The 20,852-nt window shown below is 39.4% G+C and overlaps 1 protein-coding gene across 18 annotated transcripts in view; it reads left to right on the top strand.

Annotated features, from left to right (window-relative positions):
- CCDC171 (coiled-coil domain containing 171) overlaps nt 1–20,852 on the top strand; it is a 543,314-nt gene that overhangs the window by 197,144 nt on the left and 325,318 nt on the right. For all 18 annotated transcript variants that reach the window (XM_056805336.1, XM_056805339.1, XM_056805345.1 and 15 more), the window contains one exon: nt 5,400–5,538. In XM_056805336.1, coding sequence (XP_056661314.1) covers nt 5,400–5,538 — 139 coding nt within the window. The remainder of the gene's footprint in view (nt 1–5,399; nt 5,539–20,852) is intronic.

Here is a 20,852-nt window from a genome sequence, read left to right as displayed (position 1 = left end):
AAATATGCATCATTAGGCATACATAACATGTTCTCATGTTGACTATAGCCCAAAATGTATGTCTTATTGCACTTTTGGTCCATTACTTTTTTCTTAGGAAGAGGATAGCATTGTTCATTATTGGTCCTCTGGAATTGTGGGTGGTTACTATATTGATTATCAGTCTTAAGTCTTTCAAAGTTGTTTGTCTTTACAATGTTCATGCTATTGTTTAAATTGTTTTTCTGGCTCTTTGTACTTCACTATACATTTTCCCTCATAATTCTTCTATGATCTATCTCTTCTGTCACTTCTTATAACATTAAATTATTCTATAACATTCATCTCCCACAAGTTAGTCAGCCATTCCTCAATTGGTGGGCCCCAACTCAGGTTCCAGTTCTTTGCCACTACAACATGAGCAGCTATAAATGTTCCTATAATTTGTAACCATGAAAATGTGGTTTGCCAAGACTGTGAATTGCCAAAACTGTAAAGGTTTTGGCCAAACTGTAAAGATAATTTTAGTGTCTTGATTTAAAATTAAGTGGTCCCCATGGAAAAATTTCCAAATATGAAAATACCCAAGTCAGCTGGGTTTTATGTAGATTTTAATTAATACAAATTGAAGAAATTAAGGGAAGGGGGAGAGAGAGACAGAGAGACAGAGAGAGAGAGAGAGACAGACAGAGAGAGAGAGAGACAGACAGACAGACAGAGGAGAAAAAGTAGAAAGGGCCTAGGCCATCTGAGCCTAAGGGAGAGCAAGTCAGTCTTTATCACTCACCACAAGATCGTCTTCAAGCAAGCTCCAAACCTCTGAACTCCAACTCCAACTAACTTCCAATCCGAAAAACTCCTTACCTGAACTGACTTTTCCTTTTATAGAAATTTTCTCTTATGTCCCTAAATTTTCACATCTACCAATCATAGTAGACACTTTCTCCCAGGACTGTCCATTCTTAGTTCTCATCTTCTTCTCATCTTCTTTTGTTCTCACCTTCTCTGGTTAGATAAAATCCTCTGAGTACTTCACACCTCTTTTGTTAAGCTTGCCTTTTGTGAGTTGCTTGACCTTTTAGTGATTAATTTAACCTTTATAGGTACTGAGCACCTTTTTGTATTTGATCTAGCTTAAGGTTTTAGCTTCACTATAAGTATAAGTTAGGGACTTTTCATTGTTCAATCAGGAGTTTGCAACTTTATCTTCCCCTAAGGCATTGTCTAAGTAGGGTGGAGTAATTTTAAAAGTTCTCAATACATTCCTGACCAAGCACCTCCATTGTTAAAAATGGGGAATAGTTTAATTAAATCTTCTGAAGTAAAGTCTGAGCAGTTTTAAGATTCACCACTTATTGGTCATTTTCCTCTTTAACTGATTACTTGAGGGTATAGGCCTACTATATTATTTAATTAAAGAATATGTATAGTGTAAGAGGGGAAAGGGGTTAATTTTTAAAGAGTTGGACTTGATTATTTAAGAGTTTGGTGGCCAGGAATTTAATTACTAAATTCCAAATGAATTACTATAGTCAGAATGGATCTTATGGTAGTTTATTTTACAATAAAGAGGGAAGATATTAAGGAAGAGAGAAAGAGAGGAAAAAGAGAGATTCTTTTGAGCCAGGCAAGAGTTCAGAGTTCCCTGCCAAGGGAAAGGAGTCTCAAGATGGCAGGCTTTTGGGAGGTTGGTGCCTCCAGAAAGGCCAAGGGAAAGGGAATCAGCCTTTTCACTCACCAACTGTCAGTTCAGTCAACAGATTCTTCTGACCCTTTTCACCAGCCGCAACTTGAAAGCATGAAGAATTCAATTCCAGTAGAAGTGGAAGTCCAAGTTGAACTCTGCTAAAAGAATCCTCAAACTCTGTGTAGCACTCTCTCTTTTAAAGGCATTTTTTCTTGTATCACCTCCCCCAATTCCACGTCTACCAATTATAGCTGACACTCTGCTCTAAGACTGCCCACCGGGCAGTTAGTTGATTATTATTCATTACCGACTATCACACATGTGGGTCACAGACCTCCTCTTCATCATTAAGTGGGATATTTTCACTTTTAGTGATTATAATTAAATGGGCAGATCTTCATACTTAACTTTTAAAGTACCGTGTTTGCACATTTTGTGATTGAATCTAAAAATAGGCAGGTCTCCATATTTAACTTTTCATTAAGGTGTTTATACTTATAGGGATTAAAATCTAAAAACAGACACGAGTTACAATTTAAAACCTCATAATCAGGGAAGAGCTAAGTACCTTCATTGTTATAATCAGGGGAGAGCCAAATCCAATCTTTACAATAGTTTAGTGATTTTTTTTAACCCTTACCTTCTGTCTTAGAATCAATACTGTGTATTGAATGTTCTAAAGCAGAAGAAGGGTAAAGTCTAAGCAGTGAGGGTTAAATGACTTGCCCAGGGTCACACAGTTAGAACGTGTCTGAGACCCGATTTGAACTCAGCATCTCTCATCTCTGGGCCTCACTCTCAATTCACTGAGCCACCCAGTTTCCCCCTGGTTTAGTGACTTTTTATGGAATAGTTTCAAATTACTTTTCACAATGGCTGGATCAATTCATTGCTCCAATAGTGCATTACTGTGTCTATTTTCCAATCTTCCCTCTAATAATTGCCATTTTACTTGTTATCTTTGCCAATCTAGTGCTTATGAGGTTAAACCTCTGAGTTTTTATTTCTCTGATTATTAGTATTTTGAAGCATTTAAAATACGATTATTGATAGCTTGAATTTCTTTCCTTAAAAATAGCCTTTCATCATTTGACAATTCATCTGTGGGAAAATGGCTTGATCTTATATTTCTGCATCAGCTCCTTATTTTGGAAATGAGATCTTTCTTGAGAAATTTGCTATAAAGATTTTTTCATTTATGTTTCCTTTTCTAATTTTGGCTGCATTAGTTATATTTATACAAAACCTCTTGAATTTTATATAATCAAAATTGTCCATTTTATTTTTAACCTCTGTCCCTTGTTTGGTCATTAGTACCTTCTCTATCTATTGTTCCAAGGGATAATTTCTTCCTTGCTTTTTATATTGGTTGTGGTATAACCTTCCTCTAACCCATATATCCATTTGGAACTTATCTTGGTATATAATGTGAAATATTACACTATACCTAATTTCATTCATTCTTGATTTTATATTATGTAATCTCCATATAACCCCTTTAGTTCTACTTTTCTTTTCTCTAGATCTGTTTTTATGTCTTCCCTCATTTTTCTGAATTTTTCATATTTATTATTCCATATGGCATAGTAATAATTTATAGCATTTATATAACACAATATGTTTAAGAACTTCCAAATTATTTGACATATATTTTTCAGATTTTATTATTAAAAATGTTAATCAATACTTTTTCTGTCATTTATCTCCTAAGGTAATGTAATAAATGCCCACAGCATTTATTACATTCCTCTTATCTTCCTAGCAATGTTTCAGGGACTTACGGCTACAAACACAAAAAATGAAGCAATTCAGCTTTCAAGGAGCTTATATTCTTAACAATGAAGAAAACATGTACACATGCAAGTAAATAAAATATCTATATAGAAAATATGAACAATTGGAGGTGTGCACTAAGAATAGGGTAAGCCACCTATAAGAGGTAGCTCTTGAAGTGAGTTTTAAAAGAAGTGAAGGATTCTAAGAAGCAACGTTGAGGAAGAAGTACATCATGTATATATATATATATATATATATATACACACACACACACACACATACAAAGATATGTAGATATGTCATGTGTGAGCAACAGCAGGTAGAACATTTAAGCTTGAATGTAGTGTGTATGAAGCTTGAAAATATAGGCTGGAACTTTATTCTATCTTTATTTGTATCTTTGATGCTTAGTATTATGTCCCAAAATGAAAAGTGCTTAATAAATGTTTGGTGATTGATTTTCTTAGAATCAATTTTTAAACTTGCAATTAGAGAAATTTGTATTTTATTCAAATAGCAATTAGGTATGTGTCATGATCAGAATTTTGCTTAGTCAACTAAACCAATTGAAGGTAACTGGCAGGCTTCAAAGGCTTAAGTGAGTTAGGGGAATGTCTACCTCAAGCATTTTCCCTGATATAGTGGATGGATAAGAATTTTTCCCAATGATCATGAAGGTGTCTGAAGCAGGCAGTATGGAGTGCCTAGAGCTTGGCCAGACTTTGAAGATGCCAAAGTCATCCATTGCATTTTGGCCAGTAGCCAGTTGTCTTGACTTTTGTCCTGCCACTGAACTTTGATGAATCTGGAAGAGAGATTGAGACTGATGACTTTGTAAATCTCTGCCCCATTTAAATCCAAATTCACTCACAAGTTGAGACATCACCTCATGATTTGTTATTGGTACTCTTCAAAGCAAAGGATGAGCTAACTATCCCAGAACTTTTTCACTTCTTTACATGGTTTATAGGATATTCTCTGAATATTAAAATAAAAGTTGATGTACTTTAGAGACTCATATTGACTTTTAAAATGGAATTTCTGTACTTTTTTTTCCTTTCTAACATATTTTGGCCCATAAGTTGCAACTATCTTCATGGAAATCTTTTTGCAAATGTTTATCACAAGCTTTGCTATAAGGTAAATAAAATTAGGTATTTAGGAAGTAGTTTTTTAATTAATATAGTATATATATGTGTCATATTATAACACTTATATTATGATCCCCACCAACTAGAAATCTGCTTTAAAACTTGTGTATGTTTATTTGCAATTACTTAATCTAGATTTCATACACATATATATTACACATTTTGTGAATGATCTTCATAAAATTTTAAATTCTGAAGTGGATTTCTTCTTCCAAATAGTATACTTCTCACCTACTTTTTACCATGTGTATACTTAAATAAAATATGTAGACTATATTTTTAGATTAATCAAAGTGTAAGTAGGGCAGTAGATGTATTGGATTCAAAATCATACAGGGCATCCAAAGCTGATTACTATAATTTTTTCTGCTTATCTATGCCATTTTACTTTTCCAATTAATATGAATGGAAAATATTTATATATGAATTTTACAATAATCTTATTTCCTTTATTTGAAAATGACCAAGTAAGACAATTTGTCAGCCTTACAAAAGGTTCTAAGTTAATGTGGTATGTCCATCAAAAATAATTTGGAGGGAGCTAACCAGTGCCACCAAATCTATCTTATTTATAACCTCAGGCAGAGTACAAACATATCATAACACAAGGGGAGGTACCATTTCTTTAAAATCTTTCATTTCGGTGTTATAGAATCCTTTTTATTAAAAAAAAAGAATGGTAACCTTAAATGCCTTATGGCATGAAAACATGATATATAGTACATCTGTCAGTTCTGTTAAAGTTGTATAATAACCATTGACAAAAGTATATTTGAAAACCCTACTTTGACACTTTACTTTTTCAGATTAGAGAGAGAATGTTTCTCTAAAAACAAGAAACTAAATGAAGAGATAGAGGAACAGAAGAAAGTAATTATGGACCTCACAAAGAGATTGCAGAGTAATGAAAAAAGTTTCAGTGAATTACAGGAAGAACTAGCACTGGTAAGGATAAAAAATACCCTATGGTACTTATTTTATTGGGTCAAAAGTTGATTTGAAGTAGGGGTTTTTATGCCATAAACTTAAGAGTTTTATGAAAACTTTACTGACATACTGGGATAAAAGTTTCAAAATAGTGTCATGGATATGTTAGCAAGTCACATTAATTAATGGTATTGTAAATCTTACTAATTTGGGTTTCTTTTGTGTTTGGGAAGGCAGGGACTAGTCCTGATTTAGTGAAATTTTTTTTTTAAGACATGAGATTCTTTAGGGAAAAAAATGTAGTCTGAGTTTTCTTTCCTTTAAATACATAAATGTTAACTCCTCTGACATCCTCAAAGACTTCAGAGATATGGAAACTGGCAAAGATTTAGGAGAAATGCATTTTCTATTACTATCATACTATTGTGACTTTCTTTAAGACATTTTACCTACTTGGATCTAATCTTAATTGATAAAAATCAAGGAGGTTGGACTAGATGATTAAGGAGCATTCTTTTTACTTAACATTGAGGCATCTTGACCTTGATGTGTTCTTGTAACTTCTTAATTTTATTATTCATGCCAAATCTGCTGCTCCCAACCAGGTTGCTTACTTTTTTCACAGAAAAAAAAAGTATAGCTAATAGTAGATCATAGATCACAGATTTAGCACTGGAAAGAATATTCCTAATTCCTCATGTAAGAGATGGTGAAACTAAGACCCAGAGAGGTTAAGTAACTGCCCCCCTTCCCCCCAGGTCATAGATGCAAGAAGTAGTAAAACTGAGATTTGAACTTATGTCCTTTGACCTCAAATTCAATGTTCTTTCCTTGGCCTCATGATTTTCCTTGTTTCACTTTGTGTTAGTATTACCTGCCTTCATTGTTAATAACCTTTTCCTTACCGAAGTGTTTAAGATGTCTTCAGGAAATTTACTGTATTTTGTCTTTATACTTTTGTAAGTGTAAAGATAATGTCTTTGTAGCAAGTTATGCATGGATGAAATATAGCTTTCTTAGTTCTATTTGAATTGCTCCCAGTGCCTAGCTAACTTTTTGGTTGCATAATGGCTATGATTGGGTGTATCTGGTGTACCTCGTGGTTGAGAGAATTTCTGGTAGTTTGCTTGAATTTGAAATTTGGTCATAGAGTTTTAGACAAAATGATCTATTAAACTAGACTTTCCTTCATTCCCATTCCTGGCTTAATAGCAGGTGAGTGGGGAAAAATATAGTTTGGATCTTCTCTAAACCTAGAATCACAGAATCTCAAAATTGGAAGAACCCTCAGAAGTTATACAACTCAACTTTGACCTGGATAAAAATAGCCTTTAGAATATTCTGGACATATGACCATCTTTCCTTTGGCTAAAACTATAGGGAGAACCCATTGCCTCCCAACATATCTCCTGTGGTATTGGATTGCTTTAATTATTAGGACATTTCCCCATATTTGATACCTAATTCAAACACCCAAATTTTAATCTATTACTCCTAGTTTTCCCCTCAGAAGACAAACAGAATAATTTTAATCCATTTTCAGTGTGAAATCAGTATTTCAGATGCTTAAAGATAGCTATCCTGTTTTCCTCTTCCTCATCAAGATCTTTTGTCTAAATTCAACACTCCCAGTTTCATCAACTAGTTATTAATGTGATATAATTTCAAGTCCTACCATCTTAGTTGCCTTTCACTGGACACTTTCCATCTTATCAAACGGGAATTTGTTAAGCATTTTAAGGCACTGTGCTAAGTGCTGGAGTTACAGATACAAATAATGAAGCAATGCATACTTTCAAGGAGCTTATAGTGTAACAGAGAAGATAAATACTTAAAAATATATACAGAGTAAGTAATTATACTTGTATAATGGTATTATGTATTAACATATTATTCATATAAGTCACAAATAAGTATATACGCAGAATAGAAATGAATTTAAATAATTAGCGGTCTTGTAATTAAGGATATCAGGAAACGCTTTGTGTAGGAGGTGGGCTCTGTTTTAAGGTAAAAGAAGTTATCTGAGATAGAAGTGAGTAGAGATTGTACTCCAGAGACGGGGGACGGTCAGTGCAAAGTCATGGAGATGGGAAATGCAGTGCCATCTGAAACATCGAGAAGGCCAGTTTAGCTAGATGTCAGTGAATAAGAGTGGCTACAATGTACAGTGATGGAAAGTTTGGGGCCATGTGAAGAACTTTAAAAAAAGCTGAATAAAGTCCCCAGAGTTTATTTAGTAGGGGAACCACATAGACCTGCACTTAAGAAATATAATTTTGATATCTATATAATGATAGACTGGAGTGGAGAGAAACATGAAGTCAAGAGGCCAATTAGATGGTTGTTACAATAATTTAGGTGAAAGGTGATAAGATAAAGGTAAAATGATAAAATTTGGTAATTGATTGTATATTTGGAGGGAGGGTTTGAGAATAATGCCAAAGTTACAAACCTGGGAAACTGGAAGAATGATAGGGGCTTTGAAAGAGAGAAGTTTGAGAGGAGATTGGATTTGTATGGATGTGTAAATTGCTAATTGATTGACTTAGACTAGCGAATTTGAGATATCTTTGAAAAATGTAATTTTAAATGTCCAGTAGGCAGTTGTTAATGCAGTGCTATAGTGCAGGGGAGAGATTAGGGATTGATTAGCTCATTGGCATAAAGATAATGATTAAGCCTATGAGAATTTATGAGGTCATTAAGAGTGAAGATGGAGAAATGGAGGGGAGTAGAGGGAGCAGGGGAAAGGGAGAGAAGAAAGGTTTGGGGGGAAAGATTAGGTAAAGAGACACACAGACACAGGGAGAAGAGGATTTAGGAGGACAGAATCTTTGGGAACACTCACAATTGAGGACTTTGATTATGGATGATGAGCTAGCAAAGGAAACAAGAGGAGTTGGCAGGAGGAGAGTCAGGAGAGTGGGATGTCTTAAAACCCTAGAGAGAAAAGAGTGCCCAAGAGAAGAGAATAGACAACAAATATCAGATGGATTTAGAAGGATGAGGAATAAGAAAGGCAGTTGAGATCTGATTTGGCAATTGAGGTAATTAGTAACTTTGTAATGAACAGTTTTAATTGAATGATGAATTTAGAAGACAGATTACAAAGGGTTAAGGATTGAAAAGAGAAGTGGGTATAGGAACTATAAACAGATCTTTGTAGGAGTTTGGTTGAAAAGGGGGAGAAAGATAGAGGACAGTAGTTTTAAATGGATGCTAGTAAGTGGTTTTTAAAGATAGAAAACTCAGGTTTGTTTCAAGGCAAGAGGGAGGTATTGAAAAGTTGAGTGGGGGGAGAATATTGAGATTATATTATTTTGGAGGAGATTGGAATGCATGATATTCAGTATACCTGTAGAGAAAAGGATTGACTTGGCAAGGAGAAGGGCCACTTTGTTATCAGAAAATGAGAGAAAGAAGGAAAATATAGGGAATTATATATCAGGTGGTTTCCAGATGAAGAGAAAGAGAGAAGAGAGAATCTATGCCACTATTCTTTGGAGTGAAAGGAATGGTAGTTCTGTGTAGGTTTTTTGGACTCCTCCTTACCTTAAATTCTTGTTTCCAAATGTGCAGTGGTCCTTCTGACCCTTTTTCTTTGTATCAGTGGATGGAGTGCTGAACTAAGACTCAGGAAGACTTGATTTCTAATCTAACCTCTGACATTAACTAAATGAACCTAATGAAGTAATTTAATCTCTGTTTGCCTCAGTTATCTTAACTGTAAAGTGTGGATGTTAATAACATCTACATCTCAGAGTAGTTGTACAGATCAAATGAAATAGTTAGCACACTGCCTGGTACATAGCAGGCACTTAATGCATATTTCCCCTCTGCCTCCCTTTACTCTATGGATAATGTATATCAAAGAACATTGTAAAATTTGAGTTCAGACTGAATCTTTTAGGTCATTAATGGGTATTTTAATGAGCACGAACAATTCAGAACTTAGTGCATTTATTGTATCATCATTATTATGCTCTTTCAATTAGATATATGAGTTTAAAAATGCTACTTATAGGACTGAGGTATTTGAAGATATTCTATACTATCCTTAATATAGAAGGAAGAGTATTATATTATTTGACCTAAGATCAGAGCTTTACTATTGCTAAGTTAGAATTTTGTTCTTCCATGTACAATATTTAATTTCACTTGTTGAATTTATCATTAAAAACTTTAAACTATTAATTTGAAATGTATAAATTTAATAATGATTTAATAAACCTCAATATGAAATTGAATTTTTAGTTGAACCTTCTTGGAAGATCATATGTATTAGATGCCACTAGAGAGTCAGCTGATCCAGTTGGGTCTTTTCAGAAATTGATGAGAATTTTTCTGTTAGCTTCTTTTGAAGCAGGGGAGCTATCTTTTTCAAATTAGTATTATTAGTACTTGCTTTGCGCTTTCTTCAATGAAATATTCTTTTTCAGCTCATCATTTCTAGAGATTTGTTTTTCTACTACTCAGTAATACACAGTTACAGCTTCAGGAGAACCTATATATTGAAAAGGGAATTCTAGTTCTCATGAGAATTTGTTGAGAAGGAGTATTTGCTCTCTGAAGAACTTATTATTGAAAAAGGTTGAGTCTATCCAATTTTTACTTTGTAGGCACTGCAGAAAGCTAACTGATTAGTTTATTTGATGGCTTTAAAAGTTAAGTTTCTTAGTAATATTTTAGCATTAAGCAATCTAATTATTGGGTTTAGAAGGATGCATTTCAGAACGATATGACTTTGAAAACTAATGGACAAAGGGATATTTTAAGTATAGTTTTTAGCCTAACAAGTTCAGTTGGTTGTTTTTCTAATATGGCAGAAAAGATTCCTCAAAGTGTAAGGGTTTGTGTGTTTGTGCATGTGTGTGTGTGTGAGTCAAACAGTAAATTTTGTGTATATATTGGGGAAAAGGAACTTTTAAAATATTTATAATGGTTTTTTTCTGATCTAGTGATGTTGTGCAGTATTTAGAGCTTTGGGTTTTGAATCAGGAAGACTCATCTTCATGAGTTCAAATATGACCCAAGATATTGACTTACTTGTATGATGCAAGGGCAAGTCACTAAATTCTGTTTGCCTCAGTTTCTCCTCTGTAAAATGAGCTGGAGAAGGAAATGACAAACCACTGTAGTATCTGAACCAAGAAAACCTCCAAATGGGGTAATGAAGAATTGGACATAACTGAAACAACTTGACAACCACAAATTGTTATTTCCCCTACCATTATAGGAATAGGAATAACAGGAATTCAAATAGGACCAGTGAGAAAAAAGGTTGAGACTTGGTCAATGTGCAGAGATCAGGTCTTAATAAATTCACATTGATGTAGTGTTTAAAGGTTTACAAAGTAATTTCTTCAAAATAACTGTTATATGGATAGGCAGTCAAGTATCATTGTCTCCCTTTTTTATACACAAAAAATGCACAGAGAAGGTAATTTCTTTTTGTTATATAACTAATAATTGTTAGAGCAATGCAAAGGTAAATCTACAGAATCTGTGTCTAGTATTTTCAGTACACTATGAAAAGTCTGAAAGTATGAGATGAGTATAAAGCTACAACAAAAATTTGAGAGATAATGTTACTCTATCTTGTTGGTTAGACAGAAGCTTGAAGTAGAGATGATTTCATTTCTTTTCTTTTCTCTCTTCTTCCCTTCCCTCCCTTCCCTTCCCTTCCCTCCCTTCCCTTCCCTTCCCTTCCCTTCCCTTCCCTTCCCCCTTCCCTTCCCTTCCCTTCCCTTCCAACCACCCAACCCAACCCTTCCCAACCCACTTCCCCATCCCTCCCTTCCCTTCCCTACCCAACCCTTCCCAACCTTCCCTTCCCATCCCAACCCATCCCTTCCCCTTCCCATCCCTTCCCAACCCTCCCTTCCCTCCCTTCCCAACCCTTCCCAACCCATCCCAACCTTCCCAACCCAACCCATCCCAACCCAACCCACCCAACCAACCCACCCTTCCCAACCCTTCCCAACCCATCCCTTCCCATCCCATCCCTTCCCATCCCATCCCTTCCCAACCCAACCCAACCCTCCCAACCCTTCCCTTCCCAACCTTCCCTTCCCAACCAACCCTCCTTCCCTTCCCCTTCCCTTCCCTTCCTTCCCTTCCCTTCCAACCCAACCCACCCTTCCCAACCCAACCAACCCTTCCCAACCCATCCCTTCCCTTCCCTTCCCTTCCCTTCCCTTCCCTTCCCTTCCCTTCCCATCCCAACCCTTCCCTTCCCTTCCCTTCCCATCCCTTCCCTTCCCTTCCCTTCCCTTCCAACCCCATCCCTTCCATCCCATCCCTTCCCTTCCCTTCCCTTCCCTTCCCATCCCTTCCCTTCCCTTCCCAACCCTTCCCTTCCCATCCCTTCCCAACCCAACCCAACCCATCCCAACCCTTCCCAACCCAACCCAACCCAACCCATCCCATCCCTTCCAACCCTTCCCAATCCCTTCCCTTCCTTACCCTTCCCTTCCCTTACCCTTCCCTTCCCTCCCTTCCCATCCCTTCCCTTCCCTTCCCTTCCCTTCCCTTCCCTACCCTTCCCTTCCCTTCCCCTTCCCTTCCCTTCCCATCCCCTTCCCTTCCCTTCCCTTCCCTTCCCTCCCTTCCCCTTCCCATCCCATCCAACCCTTCCCTTCCCATCCCATCCCTTCACCATCCCAACCCCTTCCCTCCCTTCCCAACCCATCCCTTCCCTTCCCTTCCCTTCCCATCCCTTCCCTTCCCTTCCCTTCCCTTCCCTTCCCTCCCTTCCCTTCCCTTCCCTTCCCTTCCCTTCCCTTCCCTTCCTTCCCTTCCCATCCCTTCCCTTCCCTTCCCTTCCCATCCCTCCCTTCCCCATCCCTTCCCTTCTCCCTTCCCTTCCCTTCCCTTCCCTTCCCTCCCTCCCATCCCTTCCCTTCCCAACCCATCCCTTCAACCAACCCTACCCAACCTTCCCTTCCCTTCCCTTCCCTTCCCCAACCCATCCAACCCTACCCAACCCTTCCCTCCCTTCCCTTCCCTTCCCTTCCCTTCCCATCCCTACCCATCCCTTCCCTTCCCTTCCCTTCCCTTCCCTTCCCTTCCCATCCCTACCCTCCCTTCCCTTCCCATCCCCTCCCTTCCCTTCCCTTCCCTTCCATCCCTTCCCTTCCCCAACCCTTCCCATCCCTTCCCATCCTTCCCTTCCCCTTCCTCCCTTCCCTTCCCTTCCCTTCCTCCCTTCCCTTCCCTTCCTTCCTTCCCTTCCCTTCCCTTCCTTCCCTTCCCTTCCTTCCCTTCCCTTCCTTCCCTTCCCTTCCCTCCCTTCCCTTCCCTTCCCCTTCCCTTCCCTTCCCTTCCCTTCCCTTCCCTTCCCTTCCCTTCCTTCCTTCCCTTCCCTTCCCTTCCCTTCCCTTCCCTTCCCTTCCCTTCCCTTCCCTTCCCTACCTTCCCTTCCCTTCCCTTCCCTTCCCTTCCCTTCCCTTCCCTTCCCTTCCCTTCCCTTCCCTTCCCTTCCCTTCCCTTCCCTTCCCTTCCCTTCCCTTCCCTTCCCTTCCCTTCCCTTCCCTTCCCTTCCCTTCCCTTCCTTCCCTTCCTTCCCTTCCCTTCCCTTCCCTTCCCTTCCCTTCCCTTCCCTTCCCTTCCCTTCCTTCCCTTCCCTCCCTTCCTTCCCTTCCCTTCCCTTCCCTTCCCTTCCCTTCCCTTCCCTTCCCTTCCCTTCCCTTCCCTTCCCTTCCCTTCCCTTCCCTTCCCTTCCCTTCCCTTCCTCCCTTCCCTTCCCTTCCCTCCCTTCCCTTCCCTTCCCTTCCCTCCTTCCCTTCCCTTCCCTTCCCTTCCCTTCCCTTCCCTTCCCTTCCCTTCCCTTCCCTTCCCTCCCTTCCTTCCCTTCCTTCCCTTCCCTTCCTTCCCTTCCCTTCCCTTCCCTTCCCTTCCCTTCCCTTCCCTTCCCTTCCCTTCCCTTCCCTTCCCTTCCCTTCCCTTCCCTTCCCTTCCCTTCCCTTCCCTTCCCTTCCCTTCCCTTCCCTTCCCTTCCCTTCCCTTCCCTTCCCTTCCCTTCCCTTCCCTTCCCTTCCCTTCCCTTCCCTTCCCTTCCCTTCCCTTCCCTTCCCTTCCCTTCCCTTCCCTTCCCTTCCCCTTCCCTTCCTTCCCTTCCCCTTCCCTTCCCTTCCCTTCCCTTCCCTTCCCTTCCCTTCCCCTTCCCTTCCCTTCCTTCCCTTCCCTTCCCTTCCCTTCCCTCCTTCCCTTCCTCCCTTCCCTTCCCTTCCCTTCCTTCCCTTCCCTTCCCTTCCCTTCCCTTCCCTTCCCTTCCCTTCCCTTCCCTTCCCTTCCCTTCCCTTCCCTTCCCTTCCCTTCCCTTCCCTTCCCTTCCCTTCCTTCCCTTCCTTCCCTTCCCTTCCCTTCCCTTCCCTTCCCTTCCCCTTCCCTTCCCTCCCTTCCCTTCCCTTCCCTTCCCTTCCCCCTTCCCTTCCCTTCCCTTCCCTTCCCTCCCTTCCCTTCCTTCCCTTCCCTTCCCTTCCCTTCCCTTCCCTTCCCTTCCCTTCCCTTCCCTTCCCCCTTCCCTTCCCTTCCCTTCCCTCCTTCCCTTCCCTTCCTTCCCTTCCCTTCCCTTCCCTTCCCTCCCTTCCCTTCCCTTCCCTTCCCTTCCCTTCCCTTCCCTTCCTTCCCTTCCCTTCCCTTCCCTTCCTTCCCTTCCCTTCCCTTCCCTTCCCTTCCTCCTTCCCTTCCCTTCCCTTCCCTTCCCTTCCTTCCTTCCCCCTTCCCTTCCCTTCCCTTCCCTTCCTTCCCTTCCCTTCCCTTCCCTTCCCTTCCCTTCCCTTCCCTTCCCTTCCCTTCCCTTCCCTTCCCTTCCCTTCCCTTCCCTTCCCTTCCCTTCCCTTCCCTTCCCTTCCCTTCCCTTCCCTTCCCTTCCCTTCCCTTCCCTTCCCTTCCCTTCCCTTCCCTTCCCTTCCCTTCCCTCCCCTCCCCTCCCCTCCCCTCCCCTCCCCTCCCCTCCCCTCCCCTCCCCTCCCCTCCCCTCCCCTCCCCTCCCCTCCCCTCCCCTCCCCTCCCCTCCCCTCCCCTCCCCTCCCCTCCCCTCCCCTCCCCTCCCCTCCCCTCCCCTCCCCTCCCCTCCCCTCCCCTCCCCTCCCCTCCCCTCCCCTCCCCTCCCCTCCCCCTCCCCTCCCCTCCCCTCCCCTCCCCTCCCCTCCCCTCCCCTCCCCTCCCCTCCCCTCCCCTCCCCTCCCCTCCCCTCCCCTCCCCTCCCCTCCCCTCCCCTCCCCTCCCCTCCCCTCCCCTCCCCTCCCCTCCCCTCCCCTCCCCTCCCCTCCCCTCCCCTCCCCTCCCCTCCCCTCCAACTGACTCCAACCACATATTCCAAAAGTCAATCATTATGTTGCCTGTAATTTTGCCATTTGTCAGCAGATGTTGGGTATGGTCCTGTTCACTGCCTTAATCCAATTAATTCTTTTGTGTGAAAAGGCAGAGTGGGACAAAGCTAAAACTTAATACAACCACACTCTCTCTCTCTCCCTTTCTCCAGGTTTTTCTCACTGCTAGTTAAGAGCAATTCAGTCAGCTAGTATTGTCAATGAGGATCAGCCAATTGGATTGTTTATTCCCTAAGGCAAGGGAGATTTAGAAACAGTTCCCCAGCTATGACCTTAGGACCCTGTTACTAAGATTAAAACAGCTGTATTCTATCTAATTTAAGGAAAAAAAAGAAAAAAATTGAATTTACCTCTACAGCTGATCAACATAAGCTTTTAAAAGCTGACTTAGGGATAGTCACAGTAAAGGAAAAGTTTAGGAAAGTTAAGAAGATTGAGGGTATTTTTGTCATAATCAACATGGTCAGCCTAATATGTTAAATTTATATGGTTGGACCTGAATATTTAATTGGTGATTTCCAGGGATTTAATTTCTAAATCTCAAAATGAATTACTCAAGTAAATGGAATTTAGTAGTAGTTGATTTACAATAGAGCGAAGATATTAAGGAAGAGAGAAACGGAGAGAGAGAGAGAGAGAGAGAGAGAGAGACAGAGAGAGAGAGAGAGAGAGAGAGAGACAGAGAGACAGAGAGACAGAGAGATAGAGAGACAGAGAGATAGAGAGACAGAGAGACAGAGACAGAGAGACAGAGACAGAGAGAGACAGACAGACACACACACACACACACACACACACACACACACACACACACACACACACACACACTAAGGCACCAGTCAGGGGAAAGGAGTCTCAAGATGATAGGTCTTTATTGGAGGTTCACACCTCCAGAAAGGGCAAGGAAAGAAGTCAGCCTTTACACTCACCACAGTGACCATCTAAAAAGAAAGCAGTCTGAGGTCTCCTGCACAAGCTCCTTCAAGAGTCCAGTTCCACAGCCAAGTGTCTTCACTCCAACTCAGAGTGACTGACTGATTCCAGTCTCTCTTCAAGTGTCTGTCTTCACTCCAACTACAAGAGTCTCTCTATACTCCATCTGGGAGTCTGTCTTACAAAACCTTTTCTGTATCCATCGAGATAATCATATGATTTTTTATTGCTTTTGTTATTTACATTATATGACATCCTGCCATTTTTATTCTTCCCATGGATTGTAAAATCCTTGTGCCAAAAAAGGAAATGCTCCCTAATGACTCCTTGTCAATGACCTATCAATTTTTAAAAATATGTTAAGGAACCCTCAAATTATAATTAGAACCTTCAAGAAATGTATAATATCTTTGTGCCCTTATGTATGTACCCTGGTGAGACAATCCTGAAATGTATATATATTATATATAGGATGATTCATTGGGGGAGACTAGCATGTTAATTTCCCAAAGAATCAGAGTGGGGAGACTAACATGTTAATCTCCCAAAGAATCAGGGGGGATATTGTGTGAATTTAATATAAATTGTACTCCCTTATTCCATTTGAAAATCTGTCTTTGATCAGTATCAGCCATATTCTGACTACCTGTCCTGCTGGCATACTGGTGTATGGAAGGGGGTTGGTGTAAAACCCTGTGTAATGGGTGGTGTGGCAAAAAGATAGGATTTGGACCCAGACTGAGATTAAGCCTGTCCAACCAGAGTCCCAGGAGGAGTGGTAAAAAAAGACTTCATAAGAGAAAGCACAGAAGAAGCTCTAGCTCTCTTCCTGGACACTAATTGCTTTCTCTCATTTCCCTTGAGCATTTAATGCTTGGCATGCACTGCTTTATCTTGTAGCCAGCTGCTTGTGAGGAGCCAATGTGGCACAGGGTGTAAAGCAGCTAAGAATTCGAGTGGCCAGATGATCATGTGATCACGGTCTCTGTCTCTATCTCTGTCTCTCTTTCTCTTCTTTACTAATAAATAATTATAAATTAATATGAAATCTCCAGAGAATTTTAATCATAACAATATGGTTAGTTATGCTGATAGTTTTCCCAATATTCAACCATCCCTGCATTTCTGGTATAAAACACCTACTCATGGCATATGATCTTTATAATTTATTTCTGTAGTCTCCTTGATAATATTTTATTTAAAAATTTTGCATCAGTATTCAGTAGGGAATATTGGTCTTTGGTTTTCTTGCTTTTCTAAGTTCAATTAAACTAGCAGTTTATCTGTTTTATTGATTTTTCAAAAATAAAATCAGCTCCTTATCTTATTTGTTCAAAAGTTTTTTCAATTTTATAACCTTTTCTTTGTTTTTTTTTTTATTTCTAATTTGTTTTTCATTTGAGTTTTAATTTATTCTTTTTCTAGTTTTTTTTTTTAGTTTTAAAAACATTATTTTATTCGGTCATTTTCATACATTGTTCATTGGAAACAGATCATTTTCTTTTCCTCCCCTCCCAACCCCCCACCACCCCTTCCCTAGCCGAGGCACGATTCCTCTGGGTATAACATGTGTCCTTGCTCTGAACCCATTTCCTTGTTGTTGGTATTTGCATTAGGGCACTCATTTAGTGTGTCTCCTTGATCATGTCCCCTCAACCTCTGTAGTCAAGCAGTTGCCTTTCCTCGGTGTTTTTACTCCCTCAGTTTGTCCTCTGCTTGAGGATAGTTTTTATTTTCTCTCCTAGATCGCTGCAGGTTGTTCAGGGACATTGTAAACCCAATTACTGGAGAAGTCCATTACGTTCTCTTGTACCACAATGTGTCAGTCTCTGTGTACAATGTTCTCCTGGTTCTGCTCCTCTCACTCTGCATCACTTTCTGGAGGTTGTTCCAGTCTCCATGGAATTCCTCGACTTTATCATTCCTTTTAGCCCAATAGTATTCCATCACCAACATATACCACAATTTGTTCAGCCATTCCCCAATTGATGGGCATCCCCTCATTTTCCAATTTTTGGCCACCACAAAGAGCGCAGCTATGAATATTCTTGTACAAGTCTTTTTCCTTATTATCTCTTTGGGGTACAAACCCAGCAGTCCTATGGCTGGATCAAAGGGCAGACAGTCTTTTATCGCCCTTTGGGCATAGTTCCAAATTGCCCTCCAGAATGGTTGGATCAATTCACAACTCCACCAGCAATGCATTAATGTCCCTACTTTGCCACATCCCCTCCAGCATTCATTACTTTCCATAGCTGTCATGTTGAACAATCTGCTATGTGTGAGGTGATACCTCAGAGTTGTTTTGATTTGCATCTCTCTGATTATAAGAGATCTAGAACATTTTTTCATGTGCTTATTAATAGTCTTGATTTCTTTAACTGAAAATTGCCTATTCATGTCCCTTGCCCATTTTCCAATTGGAGAATGGTTTGATTTTTTGTACAACTGGTTTAGCTCTTTATAGATTTGAGTAATTAGACCTTTGTCAGAGGTTTTTGTTATGAAGATTGTTTCCCAATTTGTTGCTTTCCTTCTAATTTTAGTTAAATTGGTTTTGTTTGTACAAAAACTTTTTAATTTGATGTAGTCAAAATTATTTATTTTGCATTTTGTGACTCTTTCTACCTCTTGCTTGGTTTTAAAATCTTTCCCTTCCCAAAGGTCTGACATGTATACTATTCTATGTTCACCTAATTTATTTATAGTTTCCTTCTTTATATTCAAGTCATTCGCCCATTCTGAGTTTATCTTGGTGTAGGGTGTGAGGTGTTGATCCAAACCTAATCTCTCCCACACTGTCTTCCAATTTTCCTAGCAGTTTTTATCAAATACTGGGTTTTTGTCCCAAAAGCTGGGGTCTTTGGGTTTGTCAAAGACTGTCTTACTGAGGTCATTTACCCAAAGTCTATTCCACTGATCCTCCTTTCTGTCTCTTAGCCAGTACCAAATTGTTTTGATGACTGCTGCTTTGTAATATAGTTTGAGATCTGGGACTGCAAGGCCACCTTCCTTTGTATTTTTTTTTTCATTATTTCCCTGGATATCCTTGATCCTTTATTCTTCCAAATGAACGTTGTTATGGTTTTCTCTAATTCAGTAAAACATTTTTTGGTAGTTCAATGGGTATGGCACTAAATAGATATATAAGTTTGGGTAGGATGGTCATTTTTATTATGTTAGCTCATCCCACCCATGAGCAATCAATGTTTTTCCAAGTGTTTAGGTCTAGTTTTAATTGTGTGGAGAGTGTTTTGTAGTTGTGTTCATATAGTTCCTGTGTTTGTCTTGGCAGATAGATTCCTAAGTATTTTATATTGTCTTGGGTGACTTTAAATGGAATTTCTCTTTCTAATTCTTGCTGTTGAACTGGGTTGGAGATATATAGAAATGCTGATGACTTATGTGGGTTTATTTTGTATCCTGCAACTTTGCTAAAGTTGTTGATTATTTCAATTAGCTTTTTGGTTGATTCCCTAGGATTCTTTAAGTAAATCATCATATCATCCGCAAAGAGTGACAGCTTGGTCTCCTCATTGCCAATTTTTATGCCTTCAATTTCTTTTTCTTCTCTAATTGCTACTGCTAGTGTTTCTAGTACAATATTAAATAATAAAGGTGATAATGGGCATCCTTGTTTGACTCCTGATCTTATTGGGAAGGCTTTGAGTTTTTCCCCATTGCAGATGATGTTTGCTGATGGTTTTAGGTATATACTGTTTATTATTTTTAGGAAAGGCCCTTCTATTCCTATACTTTCTAGTGTTTTCAATAGGAATGGGTGTTGTATTTTGTCAAAGGCTTTTTCTGCATCTATTGAGATAATCATGTGATTTTTGTCGGTTTGCTTGTTTATATCATCAATTATATGGATGGTTTTCCTAATATTGAACCATCCTTGCATTCCAGGTATGAATCCTACCTGATCATAGTGGATAACCCTTGTGATGACTTGCTGGAGTCTTTTTGCTAGTATCCTATTTAAGATTTTTGCATCTATATTCATTAGGGAGATTGGTCTATAGTTTTCTTTCTCTGTTTTTAACCTGCCTGGCTTTGGGATCAGTACCATGTCTGTGTCGTAAAAAAGAATTTGGTAGAACCCCTTCTTGGATTATCCTGTCAAATAGTTTGTATAGTATTGGGGTTATCTGTTCTTTGAATGTTTGATAGAATTCATTTGTGAATCCATCTTGACCTGGGGATTTTTTCTTAGGGAGTTCTTTGATGGCTTGTTCAATTTCTTTTTCTGATATGGGGTTGTTTAGGTAATTTATTTCTTCTTCTTTTAGTCTAGGCAATTTATATTTTTGTAAGTATTCATCCATATCACTTAGATTGCCATATTTTTGTCATATAATTGGGCATAGTAGTTTTTAATGATTGCCTTGATTTCCTCTTCATTAGAGGTGAGGTTTCCCTTTTCATCTTGGATACTGTCAATTTGGTTTTTTCTTTCCTTTTTTTAATCAGACTGACTAGTACTTTGTCTATTTTATTTGTTTTTTTTCAAAGTATCAGCTTCTAGTCTTATTTATTAAATCAATAGTTCTTTGACTTTCAATTTTATTAATTTCTCCTTTGATTTTTAGGATTTCTAATTTAGTCTTCATCTGAGGGTTTTTAATTTGTTCACTTTCTAGTTTTTTAATTTGCATGCTCAATTCATTGACCTCTGCCCTTCTTAATTTGTTTATATATGAACTCAAGGATATAAATTTTCCCCTGAGTACTTCTTTGGCTGCATCCCATCGGTTTTGAAAGGATGTCTTACCATTATCATTTTCTTCAATGAAGTTATTAATTGTTTCTATGATTTGTTCTTTAATTAACTGGTTTTGGAGAATCATGTTGTTTAATTTCCAATTAATTTTTGATTTATCTATCCATGTACCCTTACTAATTATTATTTTTATTGCATTGTGGTCTGAGAAGGTTGCATTTATTATTTCTACCCTTTTGCACTTGTTTGCCATCATTTTGTGCCCTAGTACATGGTCAATTTTTGTGAATGTACCATGTGCTGCAGAAAAGGAGGTATATTCCTTTTTGTCCCTATTT

Source organism: Monodelphis domestica, chromosome 7, assembly GCF_027887165.1.
Source record: "Monodelphis domestica isolate mMonDom1 chromosome 7, mMonDom1.pri, whole genome shotgun sequence".
In the NCBI taxonomy this organism is placed as follows: Eukaryota; Metazoa; Chordata; class Mammalia; order Didelphimorphia; family Didelphidae; genus Monodelphis; species Monodelphis domestica.
The sequence above is the reverse complement of the archived record's forward strand: the minus strand, read 5'-3'. Positions and strand labels throughout refer to the sequence as shown.